Below are 21,525 nucleotides of genomic sequence, written 5' to 3' on the forward strand. Positions count from 1 at the left end.
CGTTGTCTTTAATTCGCTAAACTATGTCAATTTCGTCGTATATCTCGTACAGCTCATCGTTCCATCGATGCGATATTCGCCGTGGCCAACGCGCAAAGGACCATAAATCTTTCGCAGAATTTTCTCCTCGAAAACTCGCAACGTCGACTCATCCGCTGTTGACATCGTCCAAGCCTCTGCACCATATAGCAGGACGGGGATTATTGAGACCTTATAGAGTTTTGGTTTTTGTCTGTCGAGAGAGGACTTTGCTTCTCAATTGCCTACTCAGTCCGAAGTAGCACCTGTTGGCAAGAGTTATCCTGCGTTGGATTCTAGGCTGACATTGTTGGTGGTGTTTACGCTGGTTCCAAGATAGACTAAATTATCTACAACTTCAAAGTTATGGCACTGTCCCCCCCAACAGTGACGTGAGTGCCAAGTCGCGAGTGCGACGACTGTTTGTGTTTGATGACAGGAGATATTTCGTCTTGCCATCGTTTCACTGCAGACACCCATTCGTTTTGCTTCCTTTTTCCAGTCTGGAGAAAGCAGAAACTAACGGCGTCTTGGGTGTTGAGTGTCCGATGATATCAATATCATCTGCATACGCCAGCAGCTGTACACTCTTATAGAAGATTGTACCAGCTCGATTAAGTTCTGCAGCTCGAACTATTTTCTCCAGCGGCAGATTGAAAAAGTTCGCACGATAGGGAGTCGCCTTGTCTGAAAAACATCGTTTGGTATCCCCCCCCCGAACGCTCGGAGGGTCATCCCGATCCTGGGGAAACGGAGCTTCTGGTGCCGCTCAACGTCAGGTTTACAAGCCGTATCAGTTTTGCGGGGATACCAAATTCAACATCGCGGCATAAAGGCAGCCCCTTTTCGTGCTGTAGAAAGCAGCTTTGAAATCGACGAAGAGGTGGTGTGTGTTCGATTCTCCTTTCACGGGTCTTTTCAAAAAAAAAACAAGATTTGGCGCATGGTGAATATCGGTCAGTTGTTGATTTGCCATGTCTAAAGCCACACTTATAAGGTCCCAATCAGTTCGTTTGACGGTGGCTTTCATCTTTCACACAATACGCTCGATAGAACCTTATATGCGATGTTGAGGAGGCTAATCCCACGGTAGTTTGGCGCAGATTGTGGGTCTCCTTTTTTATGTTGGCATAGCACACTGAAATTCCAGTCGTTGGGCTGCTTTCGTCCGACATATTTTACAAAGAAAACTGATGCATGCTCCTTATCAGTTGCTTCGCCGCCGTGTTTGAATAGCTCGGCCGGCAATCCATCGGCCACTGCCGCTTTTGTTGTTCTTCAAGGCGGTGATTGCTATTCGAAACTTCTTCATGGTCGGGTAATGGAACGTCTGCTCCATCGTCATCGATTGGGGATCGGTTCGCCTTTCCCGGTGTTGTGCTTTCACTGCATTCAGCAGCTAGAGAAGTGTTCCCTCCATAATTTAAAGTATGCTTCTGGGCATCGGTAACTAGATCACCTTTGGGGGTTCTACAAGAGTATGCTCCGGTTTGAAACCTTCTGTAAGCCGCCGCATCTTTTCGTAGAATTTTTCGAGAAAAAAAAAAAGTGCATTACCCCTGTCGGCCAGCTTATCGAGCTGTTCATACTCACGCATTCGTCTCTTTCTTCTTCTGTCTGCAAATGCGTCTCGCTTCCCTCTGCAACTCCCGGTATCTATCCATCCCGCACGTGTTGGGGTCGATCGTAACGTTGCGAGGTAAAAATAGGCAGCCTGTTTTCTCTCCGCGCGACACGGCACTCCTCGTCGTACCAGCTGTTCTTTTGCACTTTCCGAAACCAATGGTTTTCGGTTGCAGCTGTACGTAAGAGTTTGAAATGCCGTCCCCCACAGTTCCCTTATACCGAATTAATTTGATGAGTGCTCTCAGAGAGCAGGAGTGCAAGCCGAGTAGAAAACGTTCGGCTGTCGGTTGTGATTGCAGCTTCTCGACGTCGAACCTTCCTTGTGTTTGGTTGGCGTGCGTTTTTTGCTGCACAGAGGCGGGTGCGAAGTTTTTTGGCTGCAACAATATAGTGTCCGAGTCGATGTTAGGACCTCGGAGCGCACGCACATCTAAAACACTGGAGACGGTGTCTTCCGTCTATCACAACAATGATCGAATCTGGTTGGTGGTTTTTCGATCCGGAGACAGCCAGGTAGCTTGATGTATCTTCTTATGCTGGTATCTAGTACTACCAGATAACCATATTTCGGGCCCCGGCGAAGTCCCGATCAGCCTCAACCCTTGGGGGATGTTTCGTCGTCCCCCCCCCCCCCCCCCCCCGCCCCCCCCCCCCCCCCCGCCCCCCCCCTCCTTCCCCCCCCCCCCCCCCCTCCCCCCCCTCCCCCCCCCCCCCCCCCCCCCCCTCCCCCCCCTGGAGGCTGAATTTACCGACCGTAGTGCCAAAGATACCTTTTTGTTTCCCCCCCCCTTTGCCACCCTGGCGTTAACGTCGCCAAGCACGATTTTTGACATCGGGCGGGGGCATCTCTCATAAGTGCGCTCCAAGCACTCATAAAAGGCATCTTTGGTCACATCGTCCTTCTCTTCCGTCGGGGCGGTGGGCGCAAAATCAGCGATATGTTGAAGAACCTCGCTTTGATGCGCAGATTGTGGCTAGACGTTCATTCACCGCAGTGAATGAATGAGTACTCGGCGACGGAGTCTCTCTCCCACCTACGAATCCAACACAAACTTGCGCTCCCGTTTAATATGGCCACTGTATTAAATGTCCAAGGACCTACTCGTGCCTGTCCTTGTCCCGTCCATCGCATTTCTTAGGACGGCGGTGATGTCAGCCTTTATTTTTCACGAGGACATCAACCAGCTGGGCAGCGGCACCTTCCCAATTAAGGGACCGGACATTCCAGGTGCATTCCCTCAATTCGTAAGTTCCTTATTTCGTTTGCCATGGTCGTCATCAAAAGGGGGGTCACTCATCCGAGGCTTGTTGTTAATATTCGCTGGGGGTGTTTTTTTACGTGGCGGGTCCCAAACCCAGCGCACAACCTATGCAGGGGGATGTTGCGCTTCTCACGTTGTAAAAGCTCGCCTTCAACACGGGGGATGTTCTTAGGCTACCAGAGGATACTTGGTCAAAGACCGGAAGTCGTGAGCTGCTTGAGTCATATGCAAAAGAATCGTTTCCTGGCCACTCCCAAGTGAATGGCGATCAGAGAACTTTCCTCACTTGCGTGAAACTTCTACAAATGACTCCACATATGTACATATACTTATATGTATATTTATATTTGTAATAACGAAGATATATAGTATATATGCATTCAAATGTAATTCAGAGTGTAGTGCAACAATTATCTTCTTTATTTATAAACCAATTTTTAAATTGCCGCTATGCCAACACAAATTTATTAGTTTGTACGTAATTAAGTAAATTATTTTGTCCGTGAAATAATACTAGAATACTCAATTTAAGAGTAAAAGAGAGCGAAGTCATTGTAACTGCAAAAATGTAAATGAATATCTTATCTCAACGTTAAAAACAACATTTCTTTTTTATGTATGTATATATGTACATATGCGAAAAAACATATAAAAAGTGTATATATTTATAGGAGAAGAAAAATTAAGTTTTACTGTATTTTAAAAACAAGAATCTATATTTACCAAAATTATTTCAAAAATTAATATTTCATTTCCGTTATAACACAAAAAAATATGGAGGAATTCGGAACTTGGGCGGTGTTTAATAAAGCGCGGCTATTTTTATATAATTTAATTATATTACATATATTGTTTACTATTTATGTGACGATGAATAAATCTTTACTGTTTATTTATAACTAAGACTGTCAGTTATTTATAACTAAGACTGGCAGTTGCCAGTTCGTGTTATTTGTAGCTTTTTCTACTTCCCAAATGTAGAGAACGTTTTTCTTTGCACCAATTTTATTTTCAAATACAATCTAATATGTGGGGTATTCCATACCAATCGACCACTTTTGGACCGACACCTTTAGATTTTGCTGAAACTATCATACTTTTCTACCCTTTTGAAAAACATTTTTGAGAATTTTTTCGAAATTTTTTCACGAGGGAACAACTTCAAATAGGTTATGAATTTTGTTCGAAAAATGGCTTTTTTATTTCCAAATTCCATAACTTTTGTAAAATTGACTTTTGGTGACCCTTTTTTTAAACTTTTTGTTTTTGAATGAATTTTTCGAAGAAATACACAAAAAAAATTTGTAATCACGATCAAGTTTATTATATAAAATATCGGGTTTTTTTAAGTAAAATCGTTTTTTTTGGAAGTTCGCCGCTTCGACATTTTATTTTTCCTCAAAAAAAAAACGCTAAATTATCATTTGACAACTATCCCTGATAATCCGGCGTGGTCGTTTTTTTTTATTTTTTTATTATTAAAAAAATTGTCAAATTTTCAAAATTAAAAAAAAAACAATTTTCCGTAAACTTTATTTCTATTATATAACCAAATATAATTAACAATTTTATGATATAATATCTGTATTTTGTTCTGTATTCTGTTTTTTGTAGTTATATGTTGTAAAGCTAGTCGAGGAAGTTGCAAATAATTACCAGAGACTGATATTTGAAGTTAGAAAATTTTACTGCTGGGTTGCTAGTTGTGTTACGCTTATCAAATAAATTGTTTTCTTTGTCTTATCAAATGAGAGTAGCACAATTCGGAAACGAAGTGGTAAACTATGCAACCTGTAGAGCGCCGTTTTGCATTGTTTTTTAATTAATTGGTATATTCGCCTTAAATTGATAGGCGAATTTACGAATTTTACGAATATATGTACAAATATATCTGTGTGTGTATAGCAAAGTATAAATAATTTCTTTACTAATTAGACGCTGTGCACTGAGCTAGGCTTTAAAAGTATTTCTCTACATGCATCCATATATATATTATATTTGTATAGCTCATTGTATGTATGTACATATGTACGTTTGCATGATTGACCGTATATTAGTTTTGTGTATTTCCATATACAAATATACACATCTAGCTGTGCGGTGTTTCCAGCTCATCTGTAATCACTTTTGTTCTAATCTTCACATAATCTTCAAAGTTAGTTAACAACTTCAGACGATTTCATTACAAATTACGTAATTGTTTGTATACACAAACGTGTTTTTGTGTGGAGAAATTATTTTTGCACTTCGTTGAAGCTGATATACGCATTTTCTCATTAATTCTTGAACTTGAAACATTATATTTGTATATTTTTTCTATATCACTACATTTGGGCGGCAAAACGAGCACACACGAGCTTCTTTCACATAAGGACATTTTTGTTGTTAAATCTATACAAATAATAAGTGACTCAATTTGACTATAATCATTGCATATTTTAAATATACACTCACAAACCGTAACTTATGGTGCAATTTAAAGTCACAGCCACAGCACGTTACAACTACAAAATCGCGCTAGATGCGATGCGATATAAGCGATGTGCGCGCTTATCTAGGAACGCTAGCACTGCCCTCAGTTGTCAGTCGTCAGCCGCAACCAAAACCACCAAACGCTGCCACTCACAAGCAGAAGCGCAAAAGCGACGCACTAATACCAACAAACTCCACATCGAAATTGGTCCCCCACGCCCGTGTGATATCTTCCCAACACAGTGCACGGTTTGTGTGTGCGCTTGGAGGGCAGCGTGAAGCAATGTCTGAAAGCGTTTGCGTCCGCGTTCGCTCTTGCATTTACCGCTTACGTAGCGCCAACGACAACTCTTTGCATGTAGGCATATAACTATGTACATAAGTATGTATGACTTCGTACTTTCGTTGAGTGACTGAATAAATGAACCCGAGCGCCAAGCAAATTTCGGAGAGAAGTCTATGAACAACAAGCGCCGTTAGAAAAGCGCACAGCGAGAATACACTGACAAGCATCGAGACGGTAAACGAAACAAAAACCAAAACACTTTCCCACTGATGTTGGCATCAGCCCACAGACTTTCCACTATAATGTGCTTATGTGTGAGTTAGATGTTGGACTAATGCAATGTTGACGACCGGCAACTTTATCAACAAACTATTGCTCTGCCTTCGACCAAAATATAACACCGCAATAACAACAAACACATGAATGGCAATAACCTCATCAATGAATGCAAGCTTTGCGTGGCAATAAAATCGCAGCTGTGAGCACGACCACGCACTTGAGTAGTTCAAGACCCTTTCTTCATTTGACACCACTTACGGTCGGAGTGTAGGAAAATAAGTGCATCAAAAGCGATTATGTATGTATACATATACATTATGGGGGATTCATTTTTTTTTTTTTTCCAAATTAATAAATTGGAAAAATTACTCGCAAAAAATAGGTTCGCTAAACACTCTCGTAAGAAAGCCTTTGGAAGCGAGATATAAATTTTTCTATCGTGATAATAAGAAAAATAGAAAACCGTTAGGCGGAGGGACCTTCCGTACAATTAAAAACTCATATTTGGAGAGACTTTCTTAGAGGTGTCTAGGAACCTATTTTTGCGAGTACCAATTAAAAAAAAAAAAAAATTTTAATCACCCTAATATAGATATACATACATATATATATTGTAACAAAATATAGGCATAGTTGTTGCACTTTTGCTGCTAAGTTCGCTGTCAAGATCGACAGTGGGTGCACTGTAACTAAAAACAAGCAACGCAAAGTTTTGTGTACCCCTGTACGAGGGTTGTTCTAAATCTTCGCGCGTACAACCAAACGAAAAGTTATTAATTTTCTTAGAGTCCTTTTTATACTCTCGCAACAAAGTTGCTAAGGAGAGTATTATAGTTTTGTTCACATAACGGTTGTAAATCCTAAAATTAAGATCAGATATAGGGTTATATATAAGGCAAAGTGGATCAGGGTGACGAGTAGAGTCGGTTGAAATCGGATGTCTGTCTGCCGTACCGTCCGTCGTGCAAGCTGTAACTTGAGTAAAAAATGAGATATCATGATGAAACTGGTACAACGTATTTCTTGGCTCCATAAGAAGGTTAGTTCGAAGATGGGGCAAAATCGGCCTAACGCCAGGCCCCCCATCAATGGCGAAAACGGGAAAACCTATAAAGTGTCATAACAATAAAAAGCCATAAATAAAGATATTAAAAGTGAAATTTGTACAAAGGATCGCGTTTTAGTGGAGAGGGCATATTCGAACGTAATTTTTGGAAAAGTGGGCGTGGCCCGCCACCTACTAAGTTTTTGTGTACATATCTCGAAAACTACTATAGCTATGTCAACTCAGAACTCTATATTCATTTCCTTCAGGCATTTCCATATACAGTTCAAAATGGAAGAAATCGATAATAACCACGCCTACCTCCCTACAAAATTGTTTATGTTGAAAATCACTAAAAGTGCGTTAACCGACTAAACAAAAAACGTCAGAATAACACAAATTTTACGGGAAGAAATGGCAGAAGGAAGCTGCACCCAGTCTTTTTTTAAAAAATTGAAAATGGGCGTGCTAGTCGCCCACTTATGGACCAAAAAACCATATCTCAGGAAACTACTCTACCGATTTCATAAAATTCGTATATAATATTTTCTTAACACCCTGATGACATGTGCGAAATATGGGTGAAATCGTTTCACAACCACGCAGCCTTCTCCAAATATAACGCTATTTTGAATTCCATCTGATGCCTTCTCTATATATATATGTATATGTACATTAGGAACCATATGATGATAGCGGAATAAAACTTTGCACAAATACGGTATTTGAGCCTGAGGTATCCTTGTGGAAAATTGTCGTGATCTGACTATAACTTTTCAAGGTCCCTGATATCGAACACGAAGAACTCCAGTGCCTAACCTAACCTAACCTAATTTTTCACCGAAAATATCGGTAAATCTCTCAGAATTTAATTCTAATTAATTTTACAGCAAAATAAAAAAAATATGTAAATGACGGATAATGAAATCTCGATTATCACTTTATCATGCGAGAGTATAAAATGTTCGGTGACACTCGAACATAGCCCTTCCTTACTTGTTTAATTGGCATTAGAAAACAAATTTCATACACATTTCCTTCCATAAATCGAACTTATAAATTGACTTGCTTTTCTCTAAGTGGCATTTTTCAGGATATCGCACTTTATAAACAGCTGTTCACGTAAAAGTCGCCGCGAATGTTTATCCCTTCAAATGTTACTATTAAAGATTATATTGCGGTGAACAATGAGTTTAGCTCAGCCGTACAGATGGCATTGTAGAATCGAATCCAACGAATATGATTTCTAGCGCCATAAACATTATGAGGATTCTGAAAAAGAAATCATTCAACCGCCATTGATGCAATACGTTCCTTTGACATTTTAAATTGCTATTTAGATAGGAATATTAATACAACTACGATCACTACAAACCCCTGAACAGATTACAATCTCTTTTCACTGAAACAAACAAGCAAAAAATATATGTAGGTACATTGTATGTAGATATCTTCAGCCAAAAATTACAGAATACAACATGTATGTATGTAGGTAAAAAACTTTATGCGAAGTAAATAAATAAATATATTTTACAGCTTTTTGAAAAATTCTATGTTTTAAAAAAACTTTTATAACTCGAAGTCTCTCTAATTCGAAGATTTTGTGAGTTGTAGTGATTCGAGTTAAGGAAGTTCAACTGTATTAAATAAAATACATATAAAGGGTGATTTTTTAAGAGCTTGATAACTTTTTTTAAAAAAAAACGCATAGGGCTAAATTTGGCAAATCTCATCGGTTCTTTATTTGAAACGTTACTAATTGGTTCATGACATTTACTTTTTGAAGATAATTTCATTAATGTGTACCGCGCGGCTGCGTCTTGGTGGTCCATTCGGAAAGTCCAATTTTGGGCAACTTTTTCGAGCATTGTCGGCCGGAATACGCCCGAATTTTCTTCGGCTATAGTTGCTGGCTTATTTCTGTAGATTTAGACTTGACGTAGCCCCACAAAAATAGTCTAAAGGCGTTAAATCGCATGATCTTTGGTGCCAACTTACGGGGTCCATTCTTGAGATGAATTGTTGTCCGCAGTTTCCCTCAAATGGCCATAGAATCGCGAGCTGTGTGGCATGTAGCGCCATCTTGTTGAAACCATGTCAACCAAGTTCAGTTCTTCCCATTTTTTGGCAACAAAAAGTTTGTAGCATCGAACGATAGCGATCGCCATTCACCGTAACGTTGCGTCCCAACAGCATCTTTGAAAAAATACGGTCAATGATTCCACAGCGTACAAACCCACCAAAACAGTGCATTTTTCGGGATGCATGGGCAGTTCTTGAAACGGCTTCTGTTGCTCTTCACCCCAATCGGCAATTTTGCTCATTTACGTAGCCATTCAACCAGAAATGAGCCTCATTGCTGAACAACATTTGTCGATAAAACACATTTCGAACCGAACACTGATTTTGGTAATAAATTCAATGATTTGCAAGCGTGCTCGTTAGTAAGTCTATTCATGATGAAATGTCAAAGCCTCTACTGACATCTTTCCTCTTTGACACCATGTCTGAAATCCCACGTTATCTGTCAAATACTAATGCATGAAAATCCTAACCTCAAAAAAATCACCCCGTATGTATATGCCTACATTTCGAGTAAGCAGTTCTACCTCATATCTCAAAAGCATACAAAAGCAGATATGAATGTTAAAATGCTTTGACGTTATACGTATGCATCTACCTACACAGGGTAGGTAAATAATTGCATATATGTATGTACATACATACATATGAATGTGCATACAATATGTATCAAGTATGTTGCAGAAGGCATATTATTCAGTTTCTTGGTGATAACACTCTTATTAGTCACTTCAACGGAATTTCGAAGCACAATGCTTCATGCTTCAGTTAGTGACTAACGTTCCCTCTTCCGTTATGGCCGTACGTTGTCACTTAAAAATCTGTTATTCTCATTTCTTCACATTTAAGCAATGTTGCGACTTCTGTATACATTGCGCAATGCAAAATTAATTTAAGAAACAGTTGATAACAATTATTTTTAAATAGGTAAACTATTTTTAATAGTTGGATATGACAAATTATAACTGAAAAGTTAGATCTGTACAAAATCATTTATGTATATAAATTGAGTGATGCAAAGTATTAATCAAATGAAAATCAAAGAGAACAGCTGATTCCGCGTTGACAATACGGACATAACTTTTTCAAATTTTGTTTGATACGGGTGGTAAGTACGGAATGGCGGCATGTCGATGACTAATTCCAACATAAACGAAAATAGCGATGACTGCAGATCTTGACTCCTGGAATGCGAAATGCGTTGCATTTTACGATGTGTCAAAATAAATTAACTTTCACAACAAAGGTCGGTAAACAAAGGACGGTAAAGAGTGTTATAACGGTAAGGTAACAGTAGGAAGAAAAACAATTTTAATGGCATCGACATTTTTTGATAAAGACGGATAAAAATATTAGTCATAATAATTCTTTGAAAACGTCTAATTTACACATACATATGTATGTATTAAGGTACATACATTTCGATTTTCGGCGTCTATTTAATGCATGCATATACATACATACATACATTTATAATAAACTAAATATGTATACAATATACTATACATATTTCTTTTTAATTGAGGCTCCCGCAAAGATTTCGAAGATTTATGTAGAATCTACAACATCCGCTAAATAAGTAACTAATTTGCAAAAATTATTTTACATCATTCAAACGAGTAGAGCACCCTATATTGTCAATGACAGATTCATTAAAGTTTGCTGGGAGTTATTGTTTTATTTTTCGCTGATGATGCAAAGTAGCGGAAGTCAATGTTTACGTGTCGACAATCGCACGCAATATAGCCACCACAGAATTGTTACATTCACATATACCACATACATACATATACTGTGGTCTAATCTGAGCACGAAAATTAAGGGTTTTTATAACAGATAAATAAAAGAAATCACAGACATTTCAATATCTCCATATGTACTTATTACCGGCTTCACGAGAAGATGCCCCACCCAAATAAGAATTTTGACTTACCCAAGTCTTCCATTGTACTGGTTTTAGCTTTTACTGATGTCGATCTATTGGAATGCAAAAACTCGTCACAATACGAATTGGCACGGCTTAAAAAGTCGCTCTTCTTTTTAACTTTACTTCAATAAAGGTTACTGCTTTGCACACAAAAAACAAAATATATGCAACACCACACAAAAATCGTATTACGAATGATATTTCACTATATATGTATGTATATAAATATGTATAATTAATCACAGCTTAAACTTAAAAAAAATGATTCTCAATAAGCTGGCAATAACTTAGCTGAGCCAGAAAAACCGAGTTTATTCACTTTTAAACAATACTCTACAAACTCCAATTGCCCCAATTGACGGCCAAATGGATTCGCGACGGAATGAGACAAGTTTTACCTATAGCGATGGACCAAGCTATCGATAAGTTATACCGATTAACTTCTCTCCATTTTAATTTACACGAATTTTAAATGCACATATTGTTTAAAAATGCTTCAATAATTTTTAATTTTCGTAATTTTTTATTTAATATATTTAACTTCAGCAAAATGTCAAATAAAAACAATGATAAATATAGCCTTAAAAATCCCTAGATTGACGTAAACGTGCATTAAACAAACCGATGCCAAAGTAAAAGGCGACATCTACGCACCAATAGCAAGCTTACTCAATGTGGACAGGGTTGTTCATTCTTAAGTAGTAAATCAGCTGATTTAATAAACAGCAATAGCTTTGTTTCATGCCTGCTAGCTGTTGGGGAAAACAGGAATGCAAATTATTCTCATAATAAGCGATATAACAAAAAAGTAACGGAGCATTTCGACAGTCAATTTGAGATTGCTAAAGACCTGTATTGCTAGCAACATTGCCAATGGAGAATGTACAATGCTAATGTTTCACAATTAGTGACTAAATATGTATAATATAAATGGTTAATAAACATTATTCTAAAATTAAAACTCATACATTTTAAATATGAAATCTTATTTTTCAAGAAAATACATTTGTCGAAAAATACTAGATTTCTCAAGATAATATAATAATGTTGTTTTTAATAACAACTCGTAAAAATTAAGCAATCGAATTTTTATTTTCTTAATTCAAAATTTGAAAAATAAACAAAATCAAGCAAATATGTCAAATATCGCTGTTTTAAAAGAAGTTTCTTCAAATGTCTGTGATTATTTTCGGCCATCAAAAATTACACTAACAGAAGCTAGAAGGTCTCTCTGCTTCTTACGCTCTCAACTTGTGCTCTATTCTGCTAGTATTTTGGGTGAAGAAACGCTTTTCCAGCAGAAATTTGGCTAGCTAATGTTAATTAACAGTTAAGAAACAAACCTAATGTCCCAAATTTAAGTTCCACAAAACAACAAAATTCAGTGAAAGTATTTAAATGAAGATTCAAATTTTGTTATTCAAAGTTTTTAAAATGTTTTTGTAAACTTTAAATAATAAGTTAAAATACTAATAATTGTATTTCTGTGTATGTGGATGAACGACATGTTGACTACCTCATCCAACTTTTTCCAATTAATCCAACTTTTTCGGATAATATTCCAACTGTTTTCATGCTCAGTTACAGTAACATTTCTTTTAATATTATACATGGACCACATACTTATGTAGATGATGACAAACAACAGACAAAATCTCTGAAATATTTAATAATACGTATGGACAATCGTTCTTATTGGTACAGTTATTTAGACAACAGCACCACTTTACGGCTTTAGGCATGCAGTTATCGCTATCGCTAAATTAAAACAATTGTAATTTTACCGACAACAATGGACAGCTGTAGTGCTGTGACTTAATATGTGAAATGTACAATTATTCTAAGCTCTAACAAATCTAACGTTATTTTACCAACAGAAACGTAAAACAGTCCTGATATATTATTTATAACAACAATTGACAATTTAAAACAAAAGAATCGACCTAATTACTTTTTTTTTAGCCCACAATTTATTTACAAGTTGTGTACGTCAGTTGTTTGATGTCGGGTTCGAAGTGTTCAAGAAGCTGGCTTTAAGACGGCATTTGCAGGCAAGACATTTCGCTGTCGTGCACTCGTGTCGGGCAGTCTTTATGTTCAAAGCGTTATTAATAACTCTTGTGACTCGAAGTAAAGCAAATAAAATTTCCTTAGATACGCTGTATTAAAATTTGGTATGAGTACTTTATTTTTATTCAGTGCTGATCTGTTATACACACTTAATACAATTTCAAACAAATACAATTATTTAACAAATACATACAATAAAATACACAAAACTACTGTTCAGTAATACAAATCTATGTAACATACTAGGACATGTAATAATAAATTATGAAGCTATTGGACTACTAAGTAACTATTTCAGCAATTTATGTTACAAATTTGTAAACCAAATTAGGGTTTGTGTAGTATACATACAAACAACTACCGAAATATATTTTTACACATTTTGGATTAGGTTATGCTAATTTATTCTCTAATCAAATTTTTAAAATATAAATATAAGAATTTTGAAGAACTTCATAAATCATGTATGTATAATATATAGACAAACTTCATTTCTATTAAATACCCTAAATAAAGATATACATATGTATATATAATATTTGGATCGTTGTATAACCAAGTGTAAAAAAGGAGATGTAAAAACAATTTATTAATTTCTTTATTTGAATATTTTCAGTTTTCAAAAACTTGGTTTCATATTTACTTATTAGTGGAAAATTCATTAAAAACTTGTTACTTTTCAAATTGGTATAATAAACAAAATCGCATTAAGTTTTAAATTAAGCAAATCTATCACAAAAGACCAAACAAATTGGTGTATGTAAAAATACCACTACCATAAACATTGCTAATGGTTGCTATTAGTTTACGTCAATTTCGGTTTAGATATTTTCGTATTAATTCATCTTCTTTTCAATATAAAATTCTTATAAAATTTTGTATACATTTTTCCCAGTTTAAACTATTAATTGAGTTTGGCATTTTCTTTAAATGCTTTATGCCGCCGAAATGGGCTAGGCAAGTAGTGTGGGCAAGTAGTGAAAGTAATGTATGTAAAAGCCTCCTCAAGATTTATATAAAGAAATCTAAGGGTACAGATATTATGAAATCTTATACATACATAGATGAAAATACATAAATACAAAAATTTAAGTGAAATGCATACCGTATTAATGCTAATGTCTTTTTTGGTGCTAAACTACATAATGACTTTCGTCAAAAAATGATTGCCAGTACATACATATATTTAGATACCATATACAATAGGTATAAAAAAATGTGCTTAAAGGTGTAAATTCATATTACTTGTATATTGTTCATATTCGCTCTTGGGTCATTCAAAAATGTTGAGCATAAACTTCACGACGTTGTTCATTAACTTATAACACTGATATGAATAAGTGATATGGGGAGCTTGAAGTCTGCATATTAATGCTGCTCTCATATACTTACATGTGTATATATTGTATAAGTATGTAAGTAACAATTTAAAATGTGATTTGTGTGCTCAGTTATATGCAGCCGACATAAGTAATTTTACTTCTTTATAAGCACTTTTCTAGTTATTACTTTGTCCGCCTTAAAAACTCTTGATATTCAATTGAAATAAATTCTTATAACACATATCAGCATGAGTATTGGTTGTATGAATTTCAAATTTCAAAATCATTCAACCAATAACTCCTAATATGTGTATCTTGAGCGTGACTACATGCTGTTTTTTAAACCGTCTGGTAACTGCGTCGGAACGAACGAAACAGACAGAAGGCGAAAAGTATGGTCAATAGCTGGAAATATAAAAAAAACTCTTTTGATGTATGTTTTTAAGATAGTTTACGATTGCATACCTGTATACCAGCTACGCCGAGTACCACGCCCGCTAAAGTTAATGTTTTGGAGTCGAGCAGGGAGAGCAGCTTATTTAGGCAGCCTTCCGAATGGGCGTGAACAATCGTACAGTCTTGAGCTTCGTTCAAATTGATGACCGTGCAGCATGCAGGTGGCAGAGAGCTATTGTGAAATATCGGTTCCCAATCCTTAGGCCCAAAGGTGCCACAGCAATCCATCTGACGAAAAAAAAAATAATTTTTAAATAACGACAATTAATTAATAGTCGAGTTTATTACATATTTATTAAAAAAAAATTACGTGTGCGAACGTACTACGGTTACATACATTCAATTCGCAAATACATACCTCACTTTGCAAAAGCGACCAAGCATCACGATTCTCTTTGCGTTCGTTGTATTCTTTCATTGTGGAATTGAACTGTTCCTCCATTATATCACTCAGAGATGCATGTTTAACATAACCAGCTATTCCTAAACCGATTTCGAACAAGAATATAATAACCGCTAAAAGCGCGAATGACAGTATCATGCAACTATTCTCTTTCAAGGCGCCACAACAGCCGAGGAAACAGATGAATGCTATGGTAGCGCCGACGATAATCAAAATAATGGGCACAGTCCATATGTGGTCGCTTACGAAATTTGAATAATGTGCATAGTTCAACTGCACCATGGCACCCACAATTAGGATGAGCAGTCCGGTTAGCTGAATATCGTACAAAAAAAAAAAATATTAAATAAATAATTAACATAAACGGTTAAATAAGAAACTAAACAGATGAGATACTCACAGCGAAAAGTAAATTACAGAAAAATGTAATAAACTTCACACAAGTTAAGCCGCCAGAAGCCATTTTGCTTTATTTCCTTGTTCCAGACTTTCAATATCTCTAAAAAAAACAATTAAAAAACACATTTTTAAAATACGAATTAATGAAAGAGTCAATACATTTACAAGTATTTACAAACATTAACTACTTTTAGATATGTATGCGTACATAAACGACAGTTATATTTTGATATTTGTTACCGAAATATTCCGTTATATTTGGCGCGAACGACCGTTTCCGCACGAGTTTTATTTACATCTGCCTCGTTTGGCAGTTAAACGAACATCTAATTGTTTGACGATTGAGTATGTGCGAGCGGTAGTACACGGTACGTCCGTAAATTGCACTTTTAACGAGACAAATGTGCTCGTCCGTCACCTGCAAGCGGGTATATTCTTATACTCTACTTACATATACATACATACATATATATTTGTATAGACGACTAAAAAACGGTTTATGTGGTGACCAAATGTGGCGGTGGTCAATACAGTGGAAACACATTGAACCAAATCGAAAGATAAATCAATACTGCTAAGCAAATACGCAAGTATAAGCCGTGGCAACAATGGACATTACCAACCCTGAACCCTACGACCCCATTCCACCGTAAACTTCAGCCGCTGTCGCTGCACGAACGCACCCCACAACCCAAATGAAAGAGTGAAAGTGTCGCAAGATCTTCATTTTTACCCATGGCGAACTTTAACGGTGCTTTAGATTTGGAAAATAATCAGTCTATGGTAAATTAAAAGTTATGTATGTATGTGTGTAAATATCAGGGTGTCCGTTATTTAAAAAAAATGTATATACATACATACATATTCATATATATTAAATCCAATGAGGAAAAGAAAGAAACTTTTTTGGGCGTATTATCTCGCCTTTTGGGCCTGTGGCGTGGACTTTAAGGTCGTGCGTTTTAACATCGCTAGACTATTTTTTGTGAGGTTATGTGAAGGCGTCTATGCAGATAAACCTGGGACAATTGACGCTCTGGAATTGAATATTCGGCGCGTTATTGCTGACATACGTGTCCAATTGCTGCCAAAAGTAAAAGAAAATTGGATTCGGTTGAAATTTGTTCGAGCCAACTGCGACGGTCACTCGCCCGTATGTATAATTTATATGCGTTTTATTACTTCTTGACACATGTCTAAAAACACAATTTATTTAACATGGAATTTTTTAATACTTTGAAAAAGATATATTCTAATACAAAAACTGAAGATCTACAAAATACCGAAGGATTCAGCACCGCCAAACCAACCGACTGCAAATATAAACGTCAAGAGTTCTGTCCAGGTGACATAAATAGGAAGACTTTTATGTTTATTGGAAAGGTGTTATAATTCTCTATAACAAAGATTTATGTTATGTCGCCACAATATTCAAAACGAGATGTTTAGTATATATGGGGACCATAAGGAATTCTTACCTCAACAGTATTATGACAATAAGTTCTAATCACAGCACCTTATTAGTTTTATCAGATAACTTTAAATCGATGAATACAAACGTCTATGTACCCGAACTAGAATCCTAAATTTATGAAATTAAAATTTTGTCATACTCTTGCTTATATACTTACTTACACATAAAGCTCAAAATTGAATGCAGGGTAAAATAAATTACTTTTTATAAAAATAATTTAATAACTTATATTAATATTAAATATATATACATATGTATGTACATATACGTGGTGATTTCATTCTTCTTTAACTCACATTTACGCGTCTTTCTCTATTACCAGTGGAAGAGTGAGAATTCCAAGTCAGTAAACCTTCTAGTTGAGAATGGACAGCTGCAACGTTTTTCAATACATACTAAAGTGTTCTAGTTTTATTTTCTTTCGAATAGGCGGTATTTAATTATTCAGTTATCAATGCTATTTTGGATTTACCGTAACATGAAATGAGTGAGACGAGCAGTTAACTTCCGATCTCACCTTCTATTGCAAGCAATTATTGGCAAATTACATGACCCAATTCGAATAAAATCGATATGCACCTGATAAAGTAAAGAACTAATATTTCCCATATATCCATATATACAATTATGCATTAAGAAATATACGTTTGGTAAATAAATGCGGTAAAGCACACAGAAATATAAGAATGCGGAGATGTTATACATTATAACAATGAAAGTATGGCAATATTTTAGCGGGCCAGTGCTCTTTTTGATAAAAACCTAATTATTTCGTAAGAAAATTTTTTAAGCTTGATGGTTGTTTTCTGCAGATATCAGCTTAAGTCATTTGTGAGATTTTCATGAATCATATTTAAATTGAAACCGTGTCCGTTCTTTTATATTGTGGGAGTATATGACTATAGCGAATGTTATATTAATATTCACTTTTAAAAAGAAACCATAAGTTATTAATTGTATTTATAATAATAAGTTGGTTTCTTCGTGGACGTCACAATAACAGCCGGCCGCAAACCGTCGCATTTAACCATAATTCGAATTCAAAATAAACGTCACTCAAAAACTTAAGGGAATTGATGAAATAAATGCTTTTTTCAACTCTAGTTGCACTTTTTTGTAATTGTGTTTCGAGTCATGGTGGATATCCCGTCTTATCGACGGTTTTGAGGATTCATTTTCCTCCAAGCAACTCTGCATTCTGCTGGTACCGCTTTACTAATAGGATTTGTGATAAAGCTGAACATTCGCATAGGAAGTGGAAAACTGTTTCCGTATCCCTTTCTTGCTTGCAGCTGCGGGAACTATTAGAATAAGGCAGGCACAATATTTTTGTCGGAATCGCCAATATCGGACCGCTATAGCCCATAGCCGCGATAAAAATTTAGCAATTAAAAACAAGCAAAGACTATTAACTAAATTATCGTTATAATCTCTGAAGAAATTGTTTAGATCGAACAGTTATAGCATATAGCAGCCATACAAACTGAACGATCCAAATTGAGTTCTTGTATGAAAATCGCTTTATTTGTGAAAGGTATTTTAGCTTAACGTTTTTGCCATCTTTTATTCATGAATGTATGTATGTATATTACATACATACAAGTATGTGCTACATGCATACTATGTACATACATATGTACATATGTATTCTTGAGAGTACTGTCTTTCACCCATTCTAGTCTACGCTGACCTTTCTTAAATAGCGAGTTCAAATCGAAATTGGACATCATATTAGAAAAATGTATGATTTACGCATGAGATAATTAAAAATAAGAATTCTATGCTAGCACTAATATTATACATGTAAAATTCGTTTATATACATAAGTATGTGATCTGTATATAATAACATACTTTTTTTATTATTTTTCTTTTTTGTCATGAATTCGACTTCATTCTCATAAACAAATTGGCAATCAATGTTTTGAATAAATTGCTTTCATTGGTATATACATATGTATTACAAAATAACCCTCTATAAAACAAAAAACGTTATAGTTACAAATAAATTTAAAAACATAAATTGGTAAATGTTAGGTCCCATAACGAAGAAGACTGCGAAAATATTTTTTTATTTGGGCAGCAGGAAGAAAGTTTACAGAGGAAAAACTGTGGACATCCGTGCGTAGGACTGACCAGTAATTTTACAAACCAAACCCTGGCGCGAAAAAAAGAAATGAATTGGGATCATATGCACATACATACATATGTAAACATAACATTTAAGAGAATATACACATATAAAGTAATTTCCTGATTTGGTTCGGATATTGTTTTTCAGTTTAAACCAATTCAGGCAAATACTCTAAGCAACTTGATTAGCACAATTTTTTGTTAGAAAAAATACTAAAATTTTTTGATATTTTCATAATTTAACAATATTTCAACATTTCTGTGTATGTATGTGTTTATGTATGCCTTTGAATATGTGCATTCGCCTATCAACGATGTTTTTGTTTTGTCTGCTTTATCACACTCCCGCATCTCAAACTTGTAAATATTTGCAAGTATGTATAAAGATTTATTTATGTTTGTATTCGTTCAGTATTACCTGAGTTACCACCAAAACACCAAAATATTATGATGATTAAAAAAATGTATTGTTTTCCACAAAAATCCTATTTTGCAATTCACTTTGTTGTTTTTCAACAATCGACTTAAAATATTTAAAATCCTTTTCACCACTTTGCTGCTCAAGATGTGACTGAAAAAACTGACTCCAAATATAAGTGGCAAGTTGTGCAAAAGTGAAGTAAAGGTATCAAAGGTAGCTGAAATATGGTTGCCAACTTTATATTTTTTATAATTTAGATTGCTGTTAATTTACATCCTTTCTATGAACTTCATAAAAAATTTGTTATAGGGCAGTGTGAGTATCACACCTGAAAAGCAATTAAACATTATAAAAACGGTTGAAATTATAAAAATGAGAAAAGAAATACAATTTGTATCTTACGGCTGATAAATATCGATAAAAAAGACTCAGGTTAATTTTGTAATTCCGTTTTTGTTAATAGATTTCCATAATATTAGGCTGGAAATAAACGTATTAGCAGCTTTTATAAATTATTTAATATATTATTTAATAATAATAATAATAATTCCGCAATTTTTTTTGTTAAATTAGAAATTATTAACGGATTTAAAAATTTGCCGCTTTAAGAATATTTGAATATTTAAAAAACATTTATAAATAAAAAAAAAAATTAAACTAATTTTTAGAACTAAAAAACTAGTTCAATGTATTTCAATACGCCGAGGGTGATGAATGTAGTAGTTTTGATGTAAATTTATAACCTTTGGCAAGCTTGTACACAACAACAATAATGGTGGTGAGATTAAAAGAAATACCAATGCAAACAGTGCCGTACAGTGCGCTCTCGTACATATACCGTGCCTCTTGCTTTTATAAACTGAATACCGGTGCATGAATTTATAAACGAACTCTACTTTTTATAAATAACTTGATGTAAGTTTATTGTTTATATGAAATTTTAATTAGTTATTATTTTAAACAATATCACTTGCCTTGTTCTACCAAATATATGTATGTTCTTTTTTGTTGAAAACAATATTTACAATATTACTGCCAAATTCCGATAATGGTGATGATGAAAACAAAATTCCAAAATTCGTACCAATCAACACAAAAAATAAGCGCAAAGAATCATTACAAAAACATAAAATGGAAACGTCAGACGGAAGCAGAAATGGAATTGACGTTCAAAGAAATGGTTGATAGATACAGAGATGTTATAATGTATATTGAAACGGCAATACAGTAGCGTACCATAATATCGGTATAACAATGAACTTAAAACTTTATATCAGCTATATGGAAGCTAAGGGAAGTACTGATTCGATTTAATTCATTATCTTCGAATTCAAAAAAAAAAAATAATTGGGTCGGCTTTAGTGTACCGTCCCAGGATTTCGGGAATAAAATCGGTATGGTCGGATAGAGGAGATTCTCCAGATCACGAATATATATGGTTATTTTCTCTGCATGTCAATTTTACATAAATCTCACACCTTGCCGTTATTTTCGGTAAAAAGTCAACTATTGACACTGGGGTCCGCATATTCGGCCTCTAGGGGCTTGAACAGTTTTGGTTCGATTTGGAAATTTTAGGGTCGCAAGGTGGCATACTTCATAAGCACTATAGGTGCAAAGTTTTATCTCTTTATAATATTTGCTTCTCTATTTGTATTTTAGAAAGAGAAAAAATCAACAGAATTTAAAATTGTGTTATACAAGGTGCGGTCCAAAGTAAACAGGACTTAAAAAAAAAACAAATGGTTTTTTCGACAAAATCAATTTATTTTATTATAATAGCCTCCTTCTGCTTCAATACAGCTTTTTGCACGGTCCAAAAGCATGTCGAACGAGTGTTTTAGCTCCTTG

At 35.2% G+C, this 21,525-nt stretch overlaps 3 protein-coding genes across 12 annotated transcripts in view; 1 reads left to right on the top strand and 2 right to left on the bottom strand.

Annotated features, from left to right (window-relative positions):
* The window catches only part of LOC105224055 (leupaxin), a 69,443-nt gene extending 57,812 nt beyond the window's left edge, over nucleotides 1-11,631 (bottom strand). The window contains exon 1 of one of the 2 annotated variants that reach the window (XM_049449391.1): nucleotides 11,004-11,631. In XM_049449391.1, coding sequence (XP_049305348.1) covers nucleotides 11,004-11,016 — 13 coding nt within the window. In that variant the 5' untranslated portion in view covers nucleotides 11,017-11,631. Of the gene's footprint in view, nucleotides 1-5,360; nucleotides 5,497-11,003 lie in introns of those variants that run through there. The other variant, XM_049449385.1, reaches the window with a different exon arrangement.
* Nucleotides 11,632-13,152: 1,521 nt separating this feature from the next.
* Nucleotides 13,153-20,753, bottom strand: LOC105224057 (CD63 antigen). 8 transcript variants are annotated; one of them, XM_049449490.1, is made up of 5 exons: nucleotides 20,649-20,753; nucleotides 15,649-15,747; nucleotides 15,204-15,563; nucleotides 14,855-15,073; nucleotides 13,153-14,794 (listed from the first exon to the last, which is right to left on the bottom strand). In XM_049449490.1, exons 2-5 carry the CDS (start codon nucleotides 15,709-15,711, stop codon nucleotides 14,729-14,731), a joined length of 708 nt encoding a protein of 235 aa, XP_049305447.1. In that variant the 5' UTR covers nucleotides 15,712-15,747; nucleotides 20,649-20,753; the 3' UTR covers nucleotides 13,153-14,728. The 8 variants fall into 8 exon arrangements, with proteins under 8 accessions (XP_049305447.1, XP_049305432.1, XP_049305435.1 ...); XM_049449475.1 differs by lacking the exon at nucleotides 20,649-20,753 and adding an exon at nucleotides 19,672-19,834; XM_049449478.1 differs by lacking the exon at nucleotides 20,649-20,753 and adding an exon at nucleotides 17,418-18,451.
* LOC105224060 (uncharacterized) overlaps nucleotides 20,442-21,525 on the top strand; it is an 89,190-nt gene continuing 88,106 nt past the window's right edge. For both annotated transcript variants that reach the window (XM_049449538.1, XM_011202032.4), the window contains exon 1: nucleotides 20,442-20,589. The gene's annotated coding sequence lies outside the window, so the exon portion shown is untranslated. The remainder of the gene's footprint in view (nucleotides 20,590-21,525) is intronic.

The sequence above is a fragment of the Bactrocera dorsalis genome, chromosome 1, assembly GCF_023373825.1.
Source record: "Bactrocera dorsalis isolate Fly_Bdor chromosome 1, ASM2337382v1, whole genome shotgun sequence".
Classification (NCBI taxonomy): Eukaryota; Metazoa; Arthropoda; class Insecta; order Diptera; family Tephritidae; genus Bactrocera; species Bactrocera dorsalis.

Bases quoted from the DNA above. Each gene is read 5' to 3' on its own strand.
- LOC105224057 (XM_049449490.1), bottom strand. From the start codon at position 15,711: ATGGCTTCTGGCGGCTTAACTTGTGTGAAGTTTATTACATTTTTCTGT. The intron at 15,564-15,648 runs GTGAGTATCTCA...TACGATATTCAG, and splicing joins TCTGTAATTTACTTTTCGCT to CTAACCGGACTGCTCATCCT. The intron at 14,795-14,854 runs GTATGCAATCGT...TTATATTTCCAG, and splicing joins TCGGCGTAGCTGGTATACAG to CTATTGACCATACTTTTCGC.